The sequence below is a fragment of the Papio anubis genome, chromosome 12 (genome assembly GCF_008728515.1).
Source record: "Papio anubis isolate 15944 chromosome 12, Panubis1.0, whole genome shotgun sequence".
Taxonomy (NCBI): Eukaryota; Metazoa; Chordata; class Mammalia; order Primates; family Cercopithecidae; genus Papio; species Papio anubis.
Window position 1 is genome coordinate 94,662,836 of NC_044987.1, and position 24,666 is coordinate 94,687,501.

Sequence of the window (24,666 nt, forward strand, 5' to 3'; positions counted from 1 at the left end):
GGAGCCTCATTTTGTCACCTAGGCTAGAGTGCAGTGATGCAATCTCAGCTCACTGCAACCTCCGCCTCCTAGGTTCAAGCAATTCTCCTGCCACAGACTCCCGAATAGCTGGGACTATAGGCACTCCCCACCGCACCTGGCTAAGTTTTGTATTTTTAGTAGAGATGGGGTTTCACCATGTTAGCCAGGCTGGTCTCGAACTCCTGACTTCAAGTGATCTGCCTGCCGAGGCCTCCCAAAGTGCTGGGATTACAAGCATGAGCCACTGCGCCCAGCCCAATTGTAAGGCATTTCTTATGTATTTCTTCTTGTTCATTTTTTGGGTTGTTTTTGTTACATTCAGTCCAAGATGATAGTCCAAAAACTGATTTTTCTCTGCATATCTCTGGGGTCCTCTTTGGCTTTCTAGGCACTGGAACTAGGTAATAAAGGGGGAACTGATTCTTCATCAATGCCAAGTTAACTCTGGGGAAGAATAATCCATTAGAGGTTCATGTCGAGGTCAAAGATTTGGCTGAGCTTTGTTTGTTAGAAAAAGTCTCACCTGACATACCATTTACTTTGTAAAAGCTGCTTCTTCTACTTTTGAAAATTTATTTACCAAAATCTTCAAAGAGTAATATTTTGTGATAGCATTTTCCAAATCACAGGTGAAATGTTAATTGAAAAACATCCTGTTAAACTTCCTTTAGAAAACATCTAAAACTAAACTAATGATACAAGTGGCAAATTAGGCATGCAAACAAATAGCATGCATGTATCTGAAAAATTTAATGTGAGATCATATTTCCAATATAGTTGCAAACCAGCAAAAATGTTCACCAGAAGGCTCAGAAGTTCCTAGAAGGAGACAAAAATTCAAAGAATTCGCCTTTTCCAAAAGATCTTAGTAATGTGTGCCAAGTGTTCTTATTGAACTTTGTGATGGGAGGGTTTTGAGAAATGAGAAATGGCAAAGAGGGCAAAAGAGTGAACAAAGAAAGAAAGAGAAGAAAGAAAGAAAAAAAAAGAAAAGAAAAGAAAAGAAAAAAAAGTACCCTAGAACTTAAAGTATAATAAACAACAACAACAAAAAAAAAAAAAAAAAGAGAAAAAAAAAAAGAAGAGTGAGCAAAGAGAAAGGTGATTTCTTTTGTTCTCTACCTGGAAGCGGTGCCCAGGGCAGTGATCCAAGCTTGGAAAATGCCAGCAAAAAAGGAGAAGGGATTTTTCCTGGTCACTACAAAGTAAATCAAGGGGAGAAAGATGCCCCCGTGGATGATGAGGCCTATGATCACTGTTACCATGTACATCCCCAGTTGCCTAGCAACCACTTCTAAGTCCTTGATTGCAATGATCTTCCCACAGATCAGGCAGGCGATACCCAGGGGAGAGTACCTGAAAAACACAAAAGGGAAAAACAGCATTGAAGAGATCATTATGGCATTCAGAACCTGGGCCTCCTCTGTACCGCACCCTGAGGAAAACACATGGCTCTTCTGTACAAAAAAAGACTTTTGCTGAGAAAAGGTCATGACATTCCATTGATGTTATTTTTTATTTTGGACCAACTGCCTTAATCAAAATCTGTTTTGTGGATCTCGTGGTGCCCGCTCTGATGAAAAGTCCAAAGGCAAATTTTGTTGCTAAGGTGAGTTTTAGGGATAAAGGAGAGATATGCATTACCATCTTTTAGCTTTACCATCAAGTTCCAAGTTGAGAGACTCAGGCGTGTCTCTGGGAATCTTGTTTGATTTGTGTTCCTCAGTTCCTTCCTAGAAATTTGGGAATTTGAGCTTTTTAGAAAACTATAAACTGGAATTTGTAAATTTGCGTTGTTTTTACCTTGGAAGATAGGGAATATATTAAAATGAGAGAGAGAGAGAAAGAACAAGGAAACTATCTGGGCCAAAATGTACATTTAGAGAAAAGGGGTTTTACGACTTCCAAGTCTGAAAGTAGTTTTTCCATACTTACTCTAACAATAATGCTAACTACTTTCATTTTGTTTTAAGCACTATGGTGAGAGCTGCACACTCATTCCCTCACTTCATGCTTACCACAACCCGAAAATCTAGGTGTCATTATTGCTACGTGGCAAATAAAGAAACTGAGGTTAAGAAAAGCTAAATAATCAGCCCAAGACCAGGAAACCAGGAAATAAGAGAACAATCTCAGGTCTCTGAAACTCCCAACTGGGGAATTTTCCCAACCAAGACAAGCCACTTCTCTTTAGTGAACAATCACAGCTCTTTGGAGATAAGCAATTCACCATATGCCAAATTTATCCTATATAAACTGATGTTATAGTTCTACCTTATTATTTTATAGAGAGTTTGGAAACTACTTTGGTCCTCACTCTTGGGAAAGCTAACTATTTTGTCTCTCAACCTGAATATATTCCTCCCATATTTGGTAAAATCCTTTAGTATCCAGAATGATGTTGCTAGGGCATGAATTTGTTCAGCCTGTGACAGTTTCTGGCTGATATGAAAATATTTGTGGGATGGTTGCTACCTTAATACAAATTATGAATATACTTGAGAGAAAGACTATGGGGAAAATGAAGTCTCTAGATAAGGCTTCCAGCAGGGGTCAGGGAGTCAGGAAAGGCTGCTGTAATTGTAATATCTATACAGACTTGTAATTGTGCCTGGAGCAAACACTTTCCTGAATTAAAGAAAAAATGTGAAGAGTAGATGAGACACATATATATGAATACTATGTAAGACATGGAGCTCATCTCGCCACTTATTAGCTATTAATATGTGACCATGGTGAGTGGCTTATTCCCATTTTACAGATATGGATGTCAAGGCTCAGAGCAGCTAACTCCAACCTCATGGAGATGCTGTGGGGATGAAATTTTTGAGCATGCATGTGTGTGTGCTGCAAAAAAGCCCTCTCGCATCTCTGTCAGTACCATTAATTCTCTGAGTCCTGACAAAGGAATTCCTCGTGGGTTCTGTTTTCACACGTGTACCCCATGTCCTCCCACCACTCATGCTTATTAAGCCTGAGTTAGTGATGCTTTCTAGAACATCTCATGGAATACCCAATTGCAAGATGATTTTATAGCAACATATTCTCTCAAGAGGAACCTAATCTTGAAGGAACTGATTTGTAACTGACACTATTAAACATTAGCATAGCTGTTCTCTTCCCATATGAGAATCTAGCCTGAAGCTCCTACTTCTCCTTTCTGTGGGGTCCAGGCTGGTCAAGTCTGAGGACTGCTTCCCTAGACATTAGGGAGTCTGAGACAAACCTGTACTCATGTCATTAAACCCTGAGCTCTCCCACCGTTTTATATTCTGCTGGTGTGTCCATAGTCACAACATCTCATAAATTATCAAGGTAGTCTCGGGGACCAGCACTTCGTTCACTGAGACTGTAAATAAGCAGAATGAACCTTCCTATAAAGCAAAAAAGCATTTATCTTCATAAACCAAGAGATCAGTTCTTTCCCAAGCACCAAGCACCCTTGAAAGCTGTCCAGAAAAACACTACTATAAGCTGTTTTGGGTGCCATTCAATTTTCCTTCTCTCCTGGGACAAGCAATTTGTAGAATGGAGAGAAAATGCTTTCAAGGCTCTCTGCCAAAAAAAGACTAGCTATAGAGTCTCCTGGAGAATGTATTTGGGCCACTGACAGATGGACTAGAGAGAGGTAACAGTTTACCTCTGGGGCACTTAGCCAGCTGGGAAAAGCATGAGCTCCCATTGTAAATGGAGAGTGTTAAAGGCCAGAAAGTGAAGTGTTAGCAAGCAGAAGCCCTTGCTAATCCAAACACCTTGATCTCTGGGAATAGTATGAGCATTAAGTAGAAGAAGGTAAGAATTTTTGTTCTATGAAGTCTTTCAGGGCCATTACTTTCTTGTGCCTATTTTTATTTTATTTATTTTTTATTTTTTATATTTTGAGACAGAGTATTGCTCTGTTAGCTAGGCTGGAGCTCAGTGGCACAATCATTGCTTGCTGTAACCTCGACCTCCTGGGCTGAAGCAATCCTCCCACCTCAGCCTCCTGAGTAGCTAGGACTACAGGTGTATGCCGCCATTCTCAGCTATTTTTTGTTTACTTTTATTTTTGTAGGAGGTCTCACTATTTTGCTTAGCAGGTCGCAAATTCCTAGCCTCAAGCAATCCTCCCACCTCAGCCTCCTAGAGCACTAGGATTACAGGTGTGGCCAACCAACTGCGCCCATTTTTAAAACAAACAACTCAGGCCTTCACTCCAAAACTGGGGCTTCTGGGTTCCTGGGTTTCCATATCAATGAATTACCTAATTGAAAAGAACATGCCATGGAAAAGGATGGGCAAATGGCCAGCACCCAAGGCCACCACTCAAATCTTCTGAGATGAAGCCAGCAATCAAAACCACAAACCAAAGTGCATAAAGAGGCTGAGAGCTGCACGGAGAGTTCTGAAGCCAAATAATGCCCTGTGATTGTTGGTCCAGTTTCCAAATGAGAGGGACACGGCTAGAGAGCTGGGCAGAGGGAATGGCTCCCATGCTGCTCTTAGGCTGTTCTTGTTCTCTGTTTTCAGGGCCACAGATTCATCCAGGACTGGCCTGTGGAGTCTTTTTCTTACTGCTGTATCCATTCTAGCCTCCACCTACTTTGTCTCAAAGCCCTTGCCAGCCTAAGGGTTCCACCAAGATGCCCCTCGCAGGACTCCACAAACACACTCATCTATAGCAGGCAAGTTACCTAGAATTCAGTCGGTGTCCAGGTGTCAGAAACCACCGGCTTCCTGTTAACAATGCGATTCCCTGGGCTTACCACACACCTACAGAGTCAGAATGTCCTGAAGCTGGCCTTGGGGCATTTATGTTTTAAAAAAGCTCCCCAGGTAATGCTGATCTGTTTGAAAACCAGTATTTCAAGAAACAAAAATCTTAACTGCAACTGATGAAATGCAGATATTACTTGGTGACCTTTTGGAAACCATTTGCCTTAGCTCCAATTTCTTCAGGATCTTTGAGGTCTTAACCCACTGGAATAATTCATTTGGGACTTACAGGCCTGGGACAGATGATGGGGCAGACACTGATGACGGGAATGGAGGTAAGCTGAGGGACTTTCTCAGTCCTGCTGTGAAGCCCCTCTGGTGCTGTCCCACATATTTCCAATAGCTTGTCAATAGAGCTAAACACACATTCCAAGAGTAGCTGAAAGGTGCTGTCCATGCTCAGAAAGTATTACAAATCTTCATCTTTCCCAATCCATTTAGGGATACGTGTTCCAGCTACCCAAAGAGTAATTCTTGTTCAAAGTTACCATTTGTGATTAGAACTTTTCATCAAGACAGAGTGAAAAACAGTTTGTACAGCCTCTAGGCTTATGATTAAGGGACTTCCTTTTGCAAGTAAATGAAATTCCAACCCATCAAGGTGACCTGCAGGACCCTGGAGGATCTGCCTACTGCCTACCTCTCCAACTGCACCTCCTTTTGTCCCCTTTCACCAACCACACTGCAGCTTCTCTAGACCTTTGTTCTGATCCTCAAAAGCCTTTCCCTGCCACTTCTTCCCCCTGGAACATTCTCCCCTCAGTTCTTTACTAGGTTGCTTGGCTCACTCTGCAGCTCTTCATTAAAGGTCAACTTCCCAGACAGCACCATGTGGCCCATCACTTCTACGCCATCACTATCTCTCGCTATTGCACGGCACTTATGACTATTGGAATTAGTAATAAGTGCTACAAAGACAATCTGCTCCCATTTGCTCCCTTTTGGCTTTCCCTCTCTCCCTTCCCTAGGATGCAAGCCCCACGAGGGCCGGAACATTTCTCTGTCTTATTCAACATTATATCACCAGTACCTAAAATCATTGCCTGCACAGAATAGAATATTTATTGAATGAAAAAAAAAATTGATGGATTGACAAAGATTCTTTGTTTGACCAAATTTTAGTTAGGCTTCTGAACCTTCTTCTGGCCTCTTCTGGGCTCTTTGCTAAACCTTATAAGATCCAGTTTAGCAAAACACTCGTCTAAGTCAGGTTAGCAAGAACCTCCGTCCTCAAAATCTGATCACCCTCAAATCTGATCAGGTTCTTCATCCTCCCCCGGATGATGTCTGGTCACCCTGTGGCCTTCAGCTAGAATCCTGTGGGGTTGGTTTAGCCAAAATACTCCTTACCCCAGACCATCCACTGCCCCCACCTTTCTCCATGCCTATAAATTCCCACTTGCCCATGTTGTACTTGCAAGTGAGCCCAATCTCTCTCCCCCATTCCAAAATCCCATTGCTGTGGTCCCTGTGCTCATTGCAACAATCCTGAATAAAATCTGCCTTACTCTGCTTTAACAAGTGTCATTGAATAGTTTTTTCTTTAACAGTGTGGATGGATGGTGGTTTATTGGAAGAAGGAATTGGAAGAGTAGGCAGAGATTTTACTTCTCACTTATGTTTTCATAGGGGTAAGATTATGAAACATTTTACTTTCTGTTTAAGTTTTTCAAATTTTGAAAAAAATGTTTTAAATAACCTCATAAGAAAATGAGGATATGAAAATCATACAAAAATTAAGGGGTTTTCGGGTTTCTTAAAGAATTCATAAACACAGAGATACAAAGGATATGGATTGAATTGATGATAATATTGGTAACAGCAAACAGCTATTACTATAATACTAATCCATGTAAAGTGCTTAGACAGTTCTCAGCACCAAAAAGGTACTTCACGACTGTTGGTCACAGTCTTAGTTCTCACAGCAACCTATGGCATGGATTCTAGAATCATCCCATTTTACAGATCAGAATATCGGGGCTTAGAATGTGTCTAACTTGCCTAAAGTCACACAGCTTGCAATAGGAGGATCCTGGATTCAATCCAGTCTGAAGTAAAAAAGAAATTGATGTAGGTGTTACTTCTGTACAGCTCCATAATACTGGGCAAGTCACCCTCTGTGCTTAGTTTTCTCATTTGGTAAATGGGTTAACAAAAGCACGTATTTTTGTGTTCAGTACTATTGTGAAGAATAAATGAGCTAATGCATGTAAAATAATTGGAGTAATATTAAGTATTTAGCAGGAATTTGGTAAATTTAAGTTATTTAATAATAATTGTTTCCTCAGTAATAAATGGGTTAGTACATGTACTATAACTGAAATAGTACTGAGCATATAGCAAGAAGTTAGTAATTCTAATTTATAATTTAATAACAAAAACAATTATAATATTTTCAATGTTACATTTTGTTATTATTACTATTATAACTGCTACATAGAAAAGACTACAAAAGAATTCTGATTTTTTAAGCTTTGAGGGGTCAGTTAAAGAGTAGTTGACTGTTTTATCCAGAACCTTTTTACACACATCATTAGCAAATACTGATGCTGACGAGGCAGTGAAAGAATTAAAGAAATGTGTAGAATTGGCATTTCATGTCACGTGATGTCGTCCTGACTATGAGCCTAGATGAAGTAACCAAACAGCTGTCAGAAATCATTCTAGGGTCTTACTCCTGCCTCACAACCACTTTTTACCTCCCAAGATGATAATAAGTATTTAGGAGTTCTGGTTTCAATGAATGGGAAACTTCTTAATTCATACCACCACCCTCCATCTCTGGGGAGGAGGGAGGCTACACTTCATCCCACTGACTCATCTGATGTCCTAGAAGATTCCCTTTCCTGCAAGGGTTTAGTGGAAATCACATTGGTATGGATGTAGGAAGGACACACACATTGTCCATGTTATTGGCATCATATTACAGAAATATGGGCTGCATATTTGGAGTAAAGATGCATAATCTGCTAGAAATTCTAGGAAACAATGGAAAATCCTAATGTTTAAGCAAGAGACTTATTCTGCATTGTGTATTATGTACTAAACTCTCAAAAGACTCAGATGAATCTGAAGGACTTAAAAAATACATTTTACCTCTTGGAGCGGTGGCTCACGCCTGTAATCCCAGCACTTTGGGAGGCCGAGGTGGGCGGATCATAGGGTCAGGAGTTCGAGACCAGCCTGGCCAACATGGCGAAACCCTGTCTCTACTAAAGATTAACAAAACTAGCCGGGCATGGTGGTGTGCACCTGTAATCCCAGCTACTTGGAAGGCTGAGGCTGCAGAATCACTTGAACCCGGGAGGCGGAGGTTGCAGTGAGCTGAGATCGCACCATTGCACTCCAGCCTGGCGACAGGGCAAGATTTTGTCTCTCTCTCTCTCTCTGTCTCTCTCTCTCTCTCTCTCTATCTATATATATATATATGTGTGTGTGTGTGTGTGTATGTATGTATATGTTTTACACCACCACCATATTACCAAATCTTCATACAAAAGAAATATCCAGAAATCCAGCATTGCCTGAGAAGCTGAAGGATCAGTACAATCATGAAAGAGAACATGTTATTTCACTAGCATCCTTTCTGTGTTTTAAAAGCACTGTAAAACAATGATCTGAACAAACCAGGTCTGCTAAATATGGTTCATGAAATAGTGAGGAACATCTTCTTGATCTGAAATCTTGGCGTTTTCAGCTATCCCACTCATTCCTAAAGTTTTAGTAACAATTGACTACAGGCACATCACCATGTTTGGTTCTGTGGAGATAAAAAATAAGAACAGATTTTTGTCCTTGTGAGGTGGGGTGGGAGACAAGAAAAAGAAGAAGAGAAAAAGCAGCTGGAATTTCCATGAAAGGCACCTACAGAAAAATGGAAAAGGATCAGAAGAGGTTTGGCAAAGAAAGTGGGTAAGCCTGGAACATGCAAAGATGGGGAATAGGTAACCCAGAATTCCTATGGAAAAGAGAACACAGGTATGACTTGGTCTAAGAGTGGTTTTATTTTTTTCTAGGCAGACATACAGGACCATCCTAGGGATCTGAAACAAACGCAAGTAAAAAGCTTTCTGTCTGATGGATATGGGACACCAAAAGTTTCCTATGATTGAAGACGACAGAGCTTCCACGATGAGAGAGTAGATCCTCGTGCTCTCCTAGGCTCCCCTAGATTTCAGAGTCACTGACTATAAACACACGTGAAATCAAGGGGAAACAATATTGTTTAGATGATTCAAACCAAAAAACCTACCTGCTTAGGTATCAAGGATTTTGATACCAATATGAACTATAGTTCTTCCTCTACCTAGCTATAATAATCTTAAGCAAGTTAATTATTAAGTTGGTGCAAAAGTAATTGTGGTTTTTGCCATTGAAAGTAATGGCAAAAACTGCAATTCATATGTTGAATTCATATGTCCCCCAAATTCATATGTTGAAACTTAACTCCCAGGGCATTGGTGTTAAGAGGTGAACCATCTGGGAGGTGATTAGGTGATGAGGGCTCTGCCCTCTTCAATGGAATTAGTGCTCTTAATAAAAGATGCGTGAGGGAGCCTGTTTTCCCCTTCCTGGGAGGACACACACAAAGGTGCCAACTACGAGGAATAGGCCCTCAACAGATACTAAATCTGCTAGTACCTTGATCTTGAACTTGTCAGCCTCCAGAAGGGTGAGCAATAAATTCCTATTGTTTACAAATTACCCAGTCTAAAGTATTTCGTTATAACAGATGGAAAGACAATGACTGTGTAAAAGAGACCCCAGAGAGCTTTCTGAATCTCTTTTCATGCTGAGCGAGGTGGCTCATGCCTATAATCCCAGCACTTTGGGAGGCCTAGGTGGGAAGATCACTTGAGCCCAGAAGTTTGAGATCAGCCTGGGTAATATAGTGAAATCCTCGTCTCTACAAAAAATTTTCAAAAACTAGCTGGGCATGGTAGTGTGCACCTGTAGTTCCAGCTACTTGAGGGGCTGAGGTGGGAGGATCACTTGAGCTGCAGTGAGGGAGGTTGAGGCTGTAGTAAGCCATGATCACACCACTGCACTCCAGTCTGGGTGACAGGGTGAGACCCTGTCTCAATAAAATTATAATGAAATAAAATTCAAATAAAAATAAATAAATATCTTTCTAACTGTGGGTACAATGAGAAGTTGGTCCGCAACTTGGAAAAGGCCCCTTATCAGACCCAACCATACTGGCACCCTGATCTTGAACTTCCAGCCACCAGAACCATAAGAAAGAAATTTCTGTTGTTTCTAAGTCACCCAGTCTTTGGTACTTTGTTATAGCAACCCAACTAAGACAGTTACATAAAAATATACAACCCATTCTCAACTCGCTGGCCATACAAAAGAGACAGTAGGTTAGATTTGGCCCAAGGGGCATAATTTGTCTACCCTTGTTCTAGGGGAAGCTCCAAAAAAGATATTTTCATCCCTTTCTCAAGGTCTTTCTGGAAAGACCTTTGATCAGCCTATGCCAACTTGTTCCTGCAGGGAGAGCTCCAGTATCCTCTGGGGACCCCAAGGCTTTCTCAACCCATGGCTAAGAAGAAGAAAGAACAAGGCCACTTACCACATGATCATGATCACTAACTTCATTACAATCTCATTCAAAATGTTGAAGAAATCCACCATCAGCTTGGCCTGATCTCCCATCTTCCCCATAGCGATGCCAAAAGCAATAAAAAACCCTATCAGACCTGTTGGGTGAATCACATTACACAGAAGGACAAATTACAAAGAATGTATTTTTTCTCCTTATTCTTTACCATTCCCAAATGTATGGAGCCATGTTCTTACTGCTGGTTACCCTATGAATTAGACATTAAAAGAAAAAAGCATTATATTTCATACTGAATGTAACTTTCCCCTGGATAACTATGGATTTCTTGAACATTTTCCACATGAGCAAGTTAAACTGTAAGCAGTGTTAGGTTCAGGAAAATGTATTCATTTTCATTCCGAACTAAAAGGTGCTCTCTTCTCCCTCCCCTCACTTATGAAGTCATGTGTAAGCAGATTCCATTATTACACAGATTAACAAGTAAAGGCTTGTTGGGACTTGGGGATTATCATGTAAACTTTGGAGCCAATATTGGAATAGCAGAGACCAATTAGCCAATAAATTCTTTGCTAGAGTTACATCTAGTTTGTTTTGGTATTATCCCAAATCAATGTATGGCTGGTATGTTTCACTCTTACAAAATCCTAAATGTAAAATTTATTTTTTATTACTACATACATAAAATGACAGGGAGAAAAAAATACTGAAAAATCAAAGGGAAAACAATAAGAAATCCGAAACTTCATTTTATCCAGTTTTAAAAAAATGTAATATGTTATTTATGAATTTGTCACAATTCTTCTCATGACTGAAGTGGTTAGAATGCTTTCTTTTTTATTTTATTTGTTTTTTCAGGATCATAAAGACAGAATATAGATTCACTGTCAGATTTTGCTAGTTCCTAGTCTCTCCACTCTCTTCTTCCTTCACTTGACATTCTTGACTTGTATCTAAGTCCAGCCTCACATCAGCCTCTGGGGTCAATCCTAACCCCAGGAAGGATTTAAGGAGCTTCATCTCTGCCCTCTTCATGTCAGCATCACATTGCACTAGGTCTTGGACCACCTCCAATACCCAACCATGAGTCTTACTTCTGTGTTGGTTTCACCTCATCCCCTATGCCTGAGGTCCTGGGAATCTGCCCTACACTTTAGTTCCTCCAAGGCTAGGCCTGGCTTTGCTCTTCCTACCACTCCTGTTGGTCCCTTCCATTCTCTCCCTTGGTATTTCATGCTCAGGCCTGGAGTCTCACTCCAATGCATCCAGGGACTGGGGTACACTGTGCGGCTTACAGGTGTTTCCAGTAGTGCCTGGGGGCTATCTGGATTTCTAATTGCCAATCCCCATGTGCTCCCTGACCTCTGACCCCTGATCTAGTATTGACAGTCTTAAGGTCTCAATTCTTACTACTTACATGTTCTATAAATCAATGTTGCTATGTCCTTGGCTACAGGACTTTGCTTGCCCACCTGACTTGTTCTCTGACTCTGAAGTATGAGCCATCTTCTCTTTCCTCTTCTCCACACCTAACCTGCTCAATTTGGCAGTCCTAATTTCCAGTCCCTCCCTATTATATCTAGTTTCCTATGGTGTCCAGTTATGCCTAAAGTCTTAACCCATACTCAGTAAATTTTAGCATCATAATTTGATTCTCTTAGAAGGAAATTCCTTCTTTCTGAACCTTTGACTTTACCCTTTCCCTAGCCATCTAACCCATTAACCTCTTTACACCAAACACATATCAACCCAGATTGTCTAACTACCCTTTGCTGGATCCTTTCTATCTTCAGTAAAAAGAATCCATCACTTGCACTTGGGGTTGCTAATACTTCACATTTAGTATCTCATCTTTTTGCTCTCAGCTAGAATGCTTGACAAATGACTTCATAAGTGAGTTATTGGCCTGGAAAGACAAAGGCTTAGGGAAGATTAGATCCAGGACAGAGGGAACTAGTCCTGCAGCAATGTACAAAGTCAATTTCAAGCCATTCCCAAGTCCTTCTCTCAAGCCCATGGAGAGGAGTCTGCTAGGTGGGCGGGGAGAGAGAGTCAATCTGAATATTCTGGTTGAGAATAGCTCATATTACTTGGTTAATTTCATTTGAAATTAAGAAAAAAATGCCTGAGGTATCAAGGTCCCAAAGAACCGGAATAAAAAAAAGCTCCATTCAGTGTCAGCAGAAACTGGCCATACCTACGAGAGATAGGTTTTTAAAGGAAGAGTTGGAGTTGATTTAAGCAGTTGGGAGAGGGTGGAGCCCAGAATTGTTTCTGGAGGATTCTTAGGAGAGAAGTGGTTCCTTAAAGAAGTGGGAGGCAAGAGCTGGGGTCGTATCTTCACTTATTGCAAGTGCTTAATCCTCGGGACTTTCCAAAGACAAAAAACAGAAAGACAGCAAAACTAAAAAATAAAAAAAGCCACTATCTCCACCCTCAGAAGACCATGGAAAGAACCTTATTTCAGCCATGATTTGTAAATGGGAAGTTTCTCAACAGTTTAACTTCCCTTGGCTTTCCAGAGCCTTGATCTGCACTTGGATGGAAACCATATTCAGCTTGTAATTTTTCTCTGTAAACGTTGCCTAATTGAAATTGCTCACTGAAACGGGGGTGTTCCATCTGAACAAAACCCTCTTGGACTTGGCCGCTGGGGTTACAGAGTAGTGAGTTGTGTTGAAACTCCCCAGTAGAGCCAAAGGTCCTGTGACTTCCCAGAATCCACCAAGACTCTGGAAACAACCAGGAAAGTCTTTGAATGATTCACTCCAAAGCCCTGGCCCCATTGTTCATGGCCTCAAACTCCTCCAGAGTATGGAGAAGACTGAGGAACACTTTGACAAAAGGGGGTTGGGTGTTTTAAGTTATGACCCACCAGAAAGGACCATGGGGGAGTTAGGAAGGTCCTAAAAGGGACATAGATAGCTGGACAGTGAGGGAGAAGAGCTGCTCAGTGGTGGGTGCTGGGGATATTTGCAAAACCTCCCTAGAGGAACTCTCCTTCCTTCTCCTCGCTCCTTCCACCTCTCACCTCCCACTGGTTGTTAAACAATGTTTATTGATCTTCCATTGCCCAGCAACCTAGTCAATTCATCTCTTCCCTCACTCTCACTCACCCAACCTGCTTCCTGCCAGGCCAAACAAAAAAGATCCGCTTCTGCTTCTTGGTGACTATGCAATTCTGCTCCCTCTCTCTCCTCTTTCTCTGTACCATTCTGGATAGCTAAGAAGTAGGCTTACCAAATTTGGAACAAACAAACAAACATGACACTCAATTACTTTTTGAATTTCAGGTAAGTAATGAATACTTTTTTTTTAGTATTCTTATGTCCCATGCAATATTTGTGACACACACTAAAAAACTATTTGCCTTTTATCGAAAATTCAAATTTATCTGGGCATCCTGTATTTTGTCTGACAACCCAACTAAGGAGACAGGCCATGCGATCTTTTAGATGACAATGTGAAAGGACTACTGAGCTCATTCATCTCTAAGCAGCTGTCATCCAAACCTTTAGAAATTGTGCTTAGATAAATAAACATACTTCATCCATCCAGATTCACCATTTCTCCCAGGTTTTGGCCAAACGCCCCTATTTCCTGTCTAGGGGACACCATTCTAATGGTGGATGGAGGTTATGGAAGGGAGTGGACCCATTAAGTGGGAGGGGAGCAAACTGGGCAGACTAGAGCCGCTCACATGGTAAGAAACCTCTGTCCCTCATGGAGGTATTTTCTTACTGAACTCCTCAGCTCTCCACCCACTTGGAATAATGATCAGAGCTCATATGGAGAGAGCACATGGCATGAGCTACTGTGCCCTATATGCACAATCACATTTCATCCTCACAATAATCTACTAAACAGATGTCAATCCCATTTCCATTTTACAAATGCGGCTCAGAGAAATGGAGTAACTTGCCCAGGGTCAGATAACCAGTAAGTGGCCCATACTGGATCCAAACCCAGGTCTGCCCAACTGCAGAGCCCCAAAAACCTCTAGGATAGCATGCTAAGAAGGCACCAGGCTAGGAGAAAGAGCTCACTGGGATCCCAGAAAGTAAAACAAGATAATCTGTAAAGCTCCTTTGGTACCTACTCCAACACTTCACAGTCCTGGTAGCATTGCATTTGTTTGCAGACTATGAGAGCTGCGGTGGTCCAGCCTCCGCACCTAGCACAGCACCAGTACATGGGGGCACTTTTAAAAAATGCTTAAGAAATGAAGGCAATGGATGTGTCACTTAACAACACAGAGAGTCAGATAAAGTGACTTTCTAACACCACACAGAGAGTCAGGGAATGTGCCCAATGACGGTAAGCTCCCTTATTTTTTTTCCGATACCCAGCTTCTGGCTGCCCTGTCCCCTCACGGTCTCCTCTGCCCTTCTCCCTCTTCCTTAAATCACTCAGCTCTCAGTCCCAGTGACCCTCAAATTGCTCCCCAGAGAGAGCCTCCTGCTCCACCTAGAGGACAGCCGAGTCATCAGTTTTCTGAAAACAGAGTGCAGGAGAGCCCAGCCATAGACAGGGAAGCAGAATCCCGGACCACCAGCTGGCCTACCTAAGACGTTCATCCCGTCCTTGAACTCCAAGCCCTTCTTGATAACCATCTTGGTCTCCTCCGGCACCTCGGTCACAGTCTCGTTCAACAGAGACACAACAGCGCTAGTTGCGTTGGCCTCCTCGTCTGGCGGTGGTGCAACCAGGACTTTCTTTGTCACTGTTTGAATCTAACAGAGTGAGGGGAAAAAAGGCATAAAGTTGAGGTTTGGCCTATGAGGTGAAAAAAAAGCCTGGCTACTCATATATTTTAAGGTTCCCAACAGGTTAACAATAATTAAGAAATGCCAAAGCAAGGTTATGAAAACTGGAGAATATTTTCTATGTCTATTTACAAAGCAGTGTTTTATTATACGCAGTGAGATACAATTGTCCTAATCACAGATAATTACAGAATTTTTTGTTTGTGCAAATTTATGGGGTACATGAGAAATTTTTTACATGTATACAATGTGTGATGATCAAATCAGGGCATTTAAGGTGTCTATCATCTGAGTACAATGCATTTTTTAAGTACAGTCATCCAACTCTGCTATCAAACATTGAATGAATTCCTTCTATCTTTCTGTATGTTTGTACCCTTTAAGCTACTTCTCTTCATCCTTTCCCTTTCCCCCACACTCACCCTTCCTAGCCTCTGTTATCTATTTTTCCACTATTTTTCCATGTGTTCAAATATTTTAGTTCCCACATATAAATGAGAAATGCAATATTTGTCTTTTTGTGCCTGGCTCATTTCACCTAAGATAACGACCTCCAGTCTTATCCATGTTGCTGCAAATGACACGATTTCATAAGTATAGAATGTATAAAAATAATTTGCAAATGTACTATAAGTACTATGGTCAATAATAGGACACAGTCTTAAACTTGGGGAATAAATGTTTTCTTTCACTCCTATGATTGTAGCTCAGAAACAGTATGAGACATCTAACTTGGATGCTCTTCCCAATTGTGAGACCTAGTTAGATGGTCCTTCCAGTTGTGATGGTCCTTCCAGTTGTGATGGGCCCTGGGTCTGGTTAGGAATAGAAAGCCTTGGCAGGGGTCAGATCAGCAACTCATGATCCACCTGTTTTCCCCCCAACCTGGTCCCCACTGGATAGGGGCATCACAGGCTGCCTCAGTTTGGGCTCCTTCTAGAGCCAGGCTCGGCTGGAAATCTCCATCTGGGCACCAAGAGTGCCAGCTGCCAGCAGCCACCATGGCAGGAGCATTTGCTCATATTTCAGATCCAAATTCAAGGTGGGAAGACAGCCGCTCCTTCTGAGCAGTGATGCCAAGCCTTGCTCAATGTTCCCCAAGCGTCTCTGTCAGATGACTCACAAGGAACCTCTCCCGCTATTCCTCGACATCCATGGCAGTGGTCCTATTTTTAAAGGTGCCAGGCACCCTACATGCAGAGTGCTATAAAAATCCACATCTGAGGCTAAAAAACACCACCTCCAGGGGCATTAAAATAGAACTCAATGCAGAATCCTAGAATGTCAGTGCCGGCATGTAGTAGGTAACAGATGGCTGAACCCTGAATAGATACGGAAGAAGATGCATGGGAAAGTCAAGTGACTTGTTGGACGTCATGGAGGTATGGGCAGAACTGGGACTTCAACTCAGATGACCTCACCTCCATTGAGTTATTTCCACAGGCTGTGCTGTACGTTAAGCTATAGGGATCCAATCCTACTGTGCTGGGCTCCATAGGAAGCAAAGCTGAACTGCCAGTTATCCAAAATGGAAGGGAAGGGAGGTCAGTGTTCTCTGAGGAGAGGAGGGTGCTCTCTGTTCTAGCCTGGCCACATGTACTCGTGCAGGGAGAGAGGAAGCCTAGGGCCAGCTGTGTGAGGGAAGAACAGGCAGCCCACTTCTCCCCTCAATGTGGCCCCTTCATCTGGGCAACATTGGTGTGAAGAGTGAATGCAGGAAGGATCACAAGAGAAGCTTCTGTGAACAGCAGAGTCATGCTCCCAGGAAAGAAAAGGGGACCAAAGTCAACTGTCAACCTATCCTAAGAATGCTAAAGAAGCCTAAATTGGTTTAAAAGAGAAATACTCATGGATCTAAATGAATGGTGGCTGTCAGGATCGGGCAGGAGGCCAGCTGCTACCTGTTTTACATCCATTATGTCTTAGGTCAACAGTAGCCCCTCGACTCAAAGGCAGCTTGCTAGTTAGTTGCTGAGGCAGGATTCAAGATGAGTTATGCTTGACTCCAGAAATCCAGATTCCAAATAGCACCGGCCAGTAGTGTAAGTTGAAGCTGAGGAGATAGGAACATTGAACACAGGCCTAGTTCTCTGCCTGAGTTCCTGATTCACAGAACCTGTTTGGTTGCACAACTTCACGTATTTGCTGTTTTAGTCTGTTTTGTGCTGCTACGACAGAATACCTAAGACTGGATAATTTATGATAAACAGAAATTTATTTTTTCACCATTCTGGAGACTGGGAAGTACACAATGAACGTATCATCATAGGGCAAGAGTCTTTACATGGAAGAAGGTAGAAAGGCAAAGAGAGGCACAAAGGAGCCAAACTCATTCTTTTATAGCAGCATTAATCCCATCCATGAGAGCAGAGACCTCATGGCCTAATCACCTCCCAAAGGGTCCACTTATCAATATTGTTATAATGGCAACTAAATTTCACCATGAATTTTGGAAGGGACAGACATCCAAAGCATAGCAGGTGCCAACTCCAGTCTCCCTGACCCTAAGCCACCATCATGTCTCACCGTAAAACCTGCAAAACCATAAACTTACCTACTCAGCTTTCTTCTTGTCTACATACAGTCTATAGATAAGTGTGGCTATCTATAGCCCTGTCTATATCCTTAGCTTCCCCTGGCCCACCAAGTCATGCCTGAGCTGAGTTCACCTTCTTCCAGTCTCTGTACCCCCAACACTGGCCTCACACAGCCTCCTTTTTCTTCTCTGAACATTATAAGTACTTTTCAGCCTCTGCATATGTGTGCCTCTACTGAGAAGCATCTTTCCCCAGCTCTTTGTAGGCCTAACTCATTCTGATCCCCTATCCTCTTAGCTCAAACATCTCCCCTAGTTACCACCAGCCTATCATCCTGCCTTTAGCCCTCAGAGAACACCTGTCTCAATGTTTAAGTCTCTTCTGTGTTTCCCTGATGTTTATTTTGGTCTACCTCCCTCCCCTTTAACGTAAGTGAGCTCCTTGGGGCAGGGTCCTCATCTCTCTCCTCCCCCATGGCATCCTTGTGCAAAGCAGACAGCCTGGCAGCCCATCCTGCTCACAAGTATTGGCCGAGTGAACATACACAAATCACTGAATTTTCCGGAGGAAAAGAACCCATGTTCTTTTCCTTCAGAATTTAAACTTGAGATTTTTTAAAAACAGGTGATTCTGGGTTTAATATTGTAAGTCCATATCTTACAGCCAGTTACTCTCTTGGAAATCTCACTTTAGTTTAGAGTAAGCCCCAAATAGCAAGCAGGAGACCTCCCTGCTCACAAAGACACAGGGACCTGACTTGGGCAAACCAGGCCCTGTCACCTGGGAGGAGGCAGTCTCCTCTCTGGGGGGAGCTCATCTTTCTCTTTACATCTCTGTTTCTAACTCTGGTCAGGGAGCCTCCTCCACTCAAGACAGGTTATTTTAAATCACTTCTAGCTGTACTCATGGACACAGATGTCTCTCATGCACCTTTCTCTCTGGAAATGCCATGTCCCTTTAAAAGAGTTTCCTGTCCTCAAGTCCTCTTCAGTGCCTTCCTCCCAGGCCTAAGGAATCTGTTCCCATTCTCTCCCTGAGGTGGATTCTACACCATTCTTCTTCAGGTTGTCCTAACCCAAGGGGACCTTGATCCTGAGCCTACCGGGGGACCAAGGCTCAGTCCTCATATGAATTTTGGCAAAGGAAAGTTGGAGTCAGGGCCAGGATGGGGAAGGGAATGGCTCATGTCTTTATTCCAGAGTGGCAGACAGCACCTCTCGCCACGGGCAGCTGCATGCAAAGACTGCCCATCCACCATAACGCTCACCGAGTGTGAGTGTGGCCAGCTCCACAAAAGTTCACTCCAAGACCAGAGCAATAGCTCCAGGAGTCTGCCTGCTTCTTGGTCCTGCCTTCCTTTTTTCACAGAGCATGGCATGACCAGGCACAGAACTGAGTCCAAATCTGTCCTTCCCAGGCCCTCCCATGCTCCACTCTCCCCGAGTCTACTACCAGCTCAGCCTCCTGCAGCTGCGATCCCAGAACACTCTCTCCAAAACGTTAAGAATGGACAGCACCCAATTGTGTGTCTCACTGTAAAGCAAGTCAATTCATCTTTCTGAGCAGGCTGGCTGAGGGGCAAACATGCTATACAGATGGAGCCCAGTAAGCACCTTCTCCTCCAGCTTATTTCTATTTATTTCTGCATCCAACTTCCCTGGCCTGGAGTGGTTTCCTTTAATATAGGTCCATGCTACATGTACCACTAAAATGGTATCAAACTAGGGAACAGAGTAATCTGGGTTCAGCAATGGTTAAGGACTACATTTTGGAGACAGCTAGGAATACACACTTTTCTTCTAAGCTACCTGTTTCCTAAGCTCATTCTTCTGTGCTTGGAAATGGCTGAAGGAGACTGCTTGGTTTTAGCTTAGTTTCTACGCAGGTTCATGGGAACTGGCGTGTGTGGAGTGTGTTCTAGCCTAAGCAGGCCTTGGGGCTAGAAAACAGGGTAGTGGATGGTGCCTACTCAGCTAACTCAGTGGCTCCACTCAGCAGAATCACCTATTTTTTAAAAATCCCAAGTTTAAAAAAATGTATAGGCGTGTATGCAGCAGGCAAGAGTGTACATTGCTGAGGAATCTGTACCCACTGCTACATACTTTTGTAGTGCCATTTTGCAACAGCCAGCAAACTCAAAATATAAAACTCCTGTCAGGGCATTTTTACTTCTAGGAATTTATCCTTTAAAAATATTATGCAATCATGAAAAAAGAAGAGATGACTTTAAAACATTGTTCAATGAAAAAGTCAAATGTAACATTTTATGAACAATGGAGTACCGTTGGGTTAAATTCTTGTTTTGTTTGTTTGTTTGTTTTGAGACAGTATGCCACTCTGTCTCCCAGGCTGGAGTGCAGTGGCTCTGTTCACTGCAACCTCTGCCTCCCAGGCTCAAGGAATTCTCTTGCCTCAGCCTCCTGAGTAGCTGGGATAACAGGCATATGCCACCACACCCAGCTAATTTTTGCATTTTTGGTAGAGATAGGGTTTCACCACGTTGGCCAGGCTGGTTTTGAACTCCTAACCTCAAATGATCCCCCTGCCTTGGCCTCCCAAAGTGCTGGGATTATAGGCATGAGCCACCACGCCTGGCCAGGGTTGAACTCTTTTAAAGATTATGCACACTTGCATATGTGGCAAAAGAAAAATATAGGGGAGGAAACAACATTCTCAACAGAAGTAGCTCTAGAGAAGGGAAAGTAGAAGCTTCTAACTTTTACTTTATGTACTTCTATACTTTCTAAATCTTTCATAATCTGCATGTATTACTTCCACAATTTAAAAAAATACCCAAGCTCCAGATTCATCCCTTGGAGATTCTGATTGTGTACGGTATTTGTATTTTCTTAAAAGTGCCATTGGTGGTTTGGCTTTACTGCCAAGTTTAAGAACCCCTGTGTACTCTAGAAGGTTGTGGGCAAGGCTAATAAAAATATGCCCATGGATGACTCAAAGACACATTTCCCAGCCTCATGCACAAAAAGGAAAGGAAGAGATAGATATAAGGAGAGAGAGAGAGAAAAAAGGAGGACAATCCCAGAGCAAAAAGATATTAAGTGAGCTGGAAAAAAAAAGGAGGTTTAAAAAAGTTAAAACCAGGAGACTCCAATCCCAAGATCCTGCCCTAAACCACCTCATAGGATCCCTGGGCCTAGACAGAGATAATTACATATTAAGAAAATTTCTACCAGAGTTGATCTGTTAAAATAGACTCTTTTTTTTTTTTTTGAGACAGAGTCTCGCTCTATCACCCAGGCTGGAGTGCAGTGGCCGGATCTCAGCTCACTGCAAGCTCTGCCTCCTGGGTTTACGCCATTCTCCTGCCTCAGCCTCCCGAGTAGCTGGGACTACAGGGACCCGCCACCATGCCCGGCTAGTTTTTTGTATTTTTTTAGTAGAGACGGGGTTTCACCATGTTAGCCAGGATGGTCTCGATCTCCTGACCTCATGATCCGCCCATCTCGGCCCCAAAGTGCTGGGATTACAGGCTTGAGCCACCGCGCCTGGCAAAATAGACTCTTAAGTTATCGCCTTGATAACTTAGAGGACTGGAGAAGAGAGAACATCTGAACTCTGGATTACCTGTTGAAAGCAGGCTTGGACAAGGTTTTCAGGGAAGAGATTTCGAATAAGGTCCAGGAAGGCATCCAGGCTGGACACTTCATCGTTCTTCTTCCCAGGCCCCAGCTGCTTCTTGAGCTTGGGATTCCCTGGATGGATAGCCAAGACCAGAATGACCCCCAGCACTGCGGCGATGATGGTTGTGGACATGTAATACACCATGGCTCTTGTGCCCAAGCGGCCACTAGCCTTAGCATCCAGGCCTGACAACCCTGGATTGAAAAGAAATGCAGAAGGATTAATTCTATTACATTTGTGCTAATGACCTATGTCTACATTTCTATGACATTGGCTTCATATTACTCAAATGTGTTAATGGCTGATTAAATCCCCTACTGTAGTCTTCCCTCAGTATCGATGAGGGAATTGGTTCTGGTACTCCCAACAGATACCAAAATCTGCAGGTCCTCAAGTCCCTTCTGTAAAATGGTGTAATATTTGCATATAACCTATGCATATCCTCCTGTCTACTTTAAACCACCTCTAAATTATTTACAATACCTAATACAATGTAAATGCTATGTACATAATTGTTATACTATATTTTTAAACTTGCATTATTTTGTATTTTTTATTAGTTTTTTTCCTCAAGTATTTTCAGTCCTCACATGAGGGACTCACAGATATGCAGGGCCGACTGGACTGAATATTTGGTCAATCTCATAGTTTATCATTCTATTTTCCGGGGAGATTTTCAAGATTTTACAGAACTGGGAGAGTTGGAGATTCTCCTGTTTAGAGTTTACGAATGGTCTGTGACAACTTTTTTGTCAGTCTGCAATAATGAGTTAAAATAAAGTTGAAGACAACCCATTTTTAATTCTGAGATTATGTTCTTTCCACTTTTTTTTTTTTGGTCTTAACATATCCTTTCTTTTATGAAGCAATGCGATGGTGCTGGTACATGCTAGTTTTTAACTTGTTTATTTATTTAGGTTTTAATGTCCTCACTTGGAAGACTAAAAAGTTAGTAGCTCTGTCCCACGCTCAAAATGTCTTTTGAATATATTACTGGTAACTGACATGGAGAGTCTGAGAATGAAGATTTCGCCCAGTCCTCTCATTTCTCCGAGGTGAAGCATGAAGATCCACGTTCCCAGCCTCATGCAGGGATTAGGGAACACCCTGTGAAGCACCCTGCCAATGGTGGGCACTTCATCTATACCTAGGGAGGTTAGAGGAAATTCCAAGCAAATTAACAAAAACTCCAGCCCCATTGGGTTTTTTTCCAATTGTTTCTTCAATGTGTCTACTTCCTGGTTTCAGTTCCTGCTTTTACCAGAAAGAGAGATTGAACCCCTTTTTGGGGGTCAGTCTTTTTTGCTGTGGGGGAGGAAGTTAGTGATGTGAGCTGCTCTAAAATAAGCTGACCTACGTATGACCTACTTCTCTTTACAAGCTAAAGTCTAATTCTAGCCAATGGGAGCTAGGTTTCCCCACCAAGTTGGCCAATGTATGATCTGTTAACAGGCCTAGAGAACATTTTATCTGGTTTAGAGAGGAGCATTCATGGTAAATGCACCATTTCACTCAATCTGGCGTTGAATGATAAGATCCCACTAAGCCCCTAAGTGCCTGATTCTGAGTTCCAGCATTTCGGGTACTGGGGTCACTGGTCAAGCAGCTGAGGCTGTCTGACAACCCAGCTCAGCCCCTGAATCTCCTGGAGTGACCAGAGCCTTGCCAGTCCAGGGGGATAACTTCTCCAGATCACTTAGCTGGCTGGTACCCAAATTTGGACCAAAGCTTGGCTTCCTGCCCTTAACTCAGAGCTTAGTCTCCAAAGGGCACCAATTTATACCCTGTTTCAGCAATATTATTTGGTAAGGAGGAAAATATCAGTATAAGCCCACAGAGGAGGACCAAATTCTTTCAAATACAGTAATTAATTATTTTAGTCAAAAATAAGTGGACATGATGCCACATATTAGGAGTACCTTTGTTCTGAAAAACTCAGAGGACTTTCATACCTAGCATTTCATTTATTTTTAATGCCAACCTCCCTCTATTCCCGATTAAAATAGTAGAAAGTTTCCTTTTCCATTTATTACCTTTATCAGTATCTGGACAAAATACAATTTAGAATGGTGAGAAAAGTAGACATTAAAAATTAAGGCCAGGTATGGTGGCCCATGCCTATAATCCCAGCACTTTGGAGGCTGGTGGATCATGAGGTCAGGAGTTCGAGACTAGCTTGGCCAATATGGTGAAACCCTGTCTCTACTAAAAATACAAAAATTAGCCAGGCATGGTAGCACACGCCTGTAGCCCCAGCTACTCAGGAGGTTGAGGCAGGAGAATCGCTTGAACCCAGGAGGCAGAGGTTGCAGTGAGCCGAGATTGCACCACTGCACTCCAGCCTGGACAACAGAGGGAGACTCTCCCTCTCAAAAAAAAAATAAATAAATAAAAATTAAAACCACTAGAGGTATCATCACTTGTAACATGTGGCTGTGTTTCCTTTTCTTTCTTTCTTTTTTTTTTTTTTTTTTTTGCTGGAGAGAAAGACAAATAGGCTTGACTAATTGATGGCAAGCTTTTATTTCTTTAGGGTTGATTATCCCCATTTCAGAGACAGGAAAACCAAAGCTCTGAAGTGAAATGACATAGACGATCACTTTCCCTCAACCAAATTGAGATTCTAGTCAATCCAAAAGCTGGGGCAGGAGTATGACCCATGTTAGCCAGGCACTGGTGAGGTCATCTTACCTGTGATTAAACTGGAGATGATTAGAGGGAGAATGAGCATTTTTAGCATCCTCATGAGAATATCCCCTGGGAAGGCTATTAACATAACCACATCAGGGTGGATGGGAGATGCCAAGCGAAGAAGCCCTCCACACACTGCTCCCAGGATGACACCTAAAAGGAAGGGGAAAACAATCTGAATTTGTTTTTTGTCCTCGTCAAATGACTAACTCTAGACACTTATTTCAGCAACATTGACCTTTCTCATGCTTCTGCAGTATTAGATGATGAGCAATGTGTAACAAAAACAACATTAGATAAGTGAAGCTGATTTTGTTGACTAGCGAGAGGACTTTCTATCCCTCCAACTATTCTAAAAAAGTCAACACCCAAAGAGTCCAGGAGAACCTTCTCAAGGCTTTATGAAAGTGCACACTGGCAACTTGACTCCAACTTCTTTGAGGCTCTTTGTCTACTTGGAGCCAGAAATTGTCCATAGAAATAAACCATAAGGGGCTGGGCACAGTGGCTTATGCCTATAATCCCAGCACTTTGGGGGGCCAAGGTGAGTGAATCACCTGAGGTCAGTGAGACCGGTCTGGCCAAAACAGTGAAACCCTGTCTCTACTAAAAATACAAAAATGTAGCTGGGCGTGGTGGCGGAAACCTGTAATCTCAGCTACTCAGGAGACTGAGGCAGGAGAATTGC

General features: G+C 42.5%; 1 protein-coding gene across 4 annotated transcripts in view; it reads right to left on the reverse strand.

Annotated features, from left to right (window-relative positions):
- SLC1A2 (solute carrier family 1 member 2) overlaps positions 1-24,666 on the reverse strand; it is a 171,061-nt gene that overhangs the window by 40,008 nt on the left and 106,387 nt on the right. For all 4 annotated transcript variants that reach the window (XM_021925903.2, XM_021925904.2, XM_021925901.2 and 1 more), the window contains exons 3-7: positions 23,979-24,131; positions 21,231-21,481; positions 14,907-15,075; positions 10,355-10,481; positions 1,144-1,377 (exon numbers count right to left, since the gene is read on the reverse strand). In XM_021925903.2, coding sequence (XP_021781595.1) covers positions 1,144-1,377; positions 10,355-10,481; positions 14,907-15,075; positions 21,231-21,481; positions 23,979-24,131 — 934 coding nt within the window. The remainder of the gene's footprint in view (positions 1-1,143; positions 1,378-10,354; positions 10,482-14,906; positions 15,076-21,230; positions 21,482-23,978; positions 24,132-24,666) is intronic.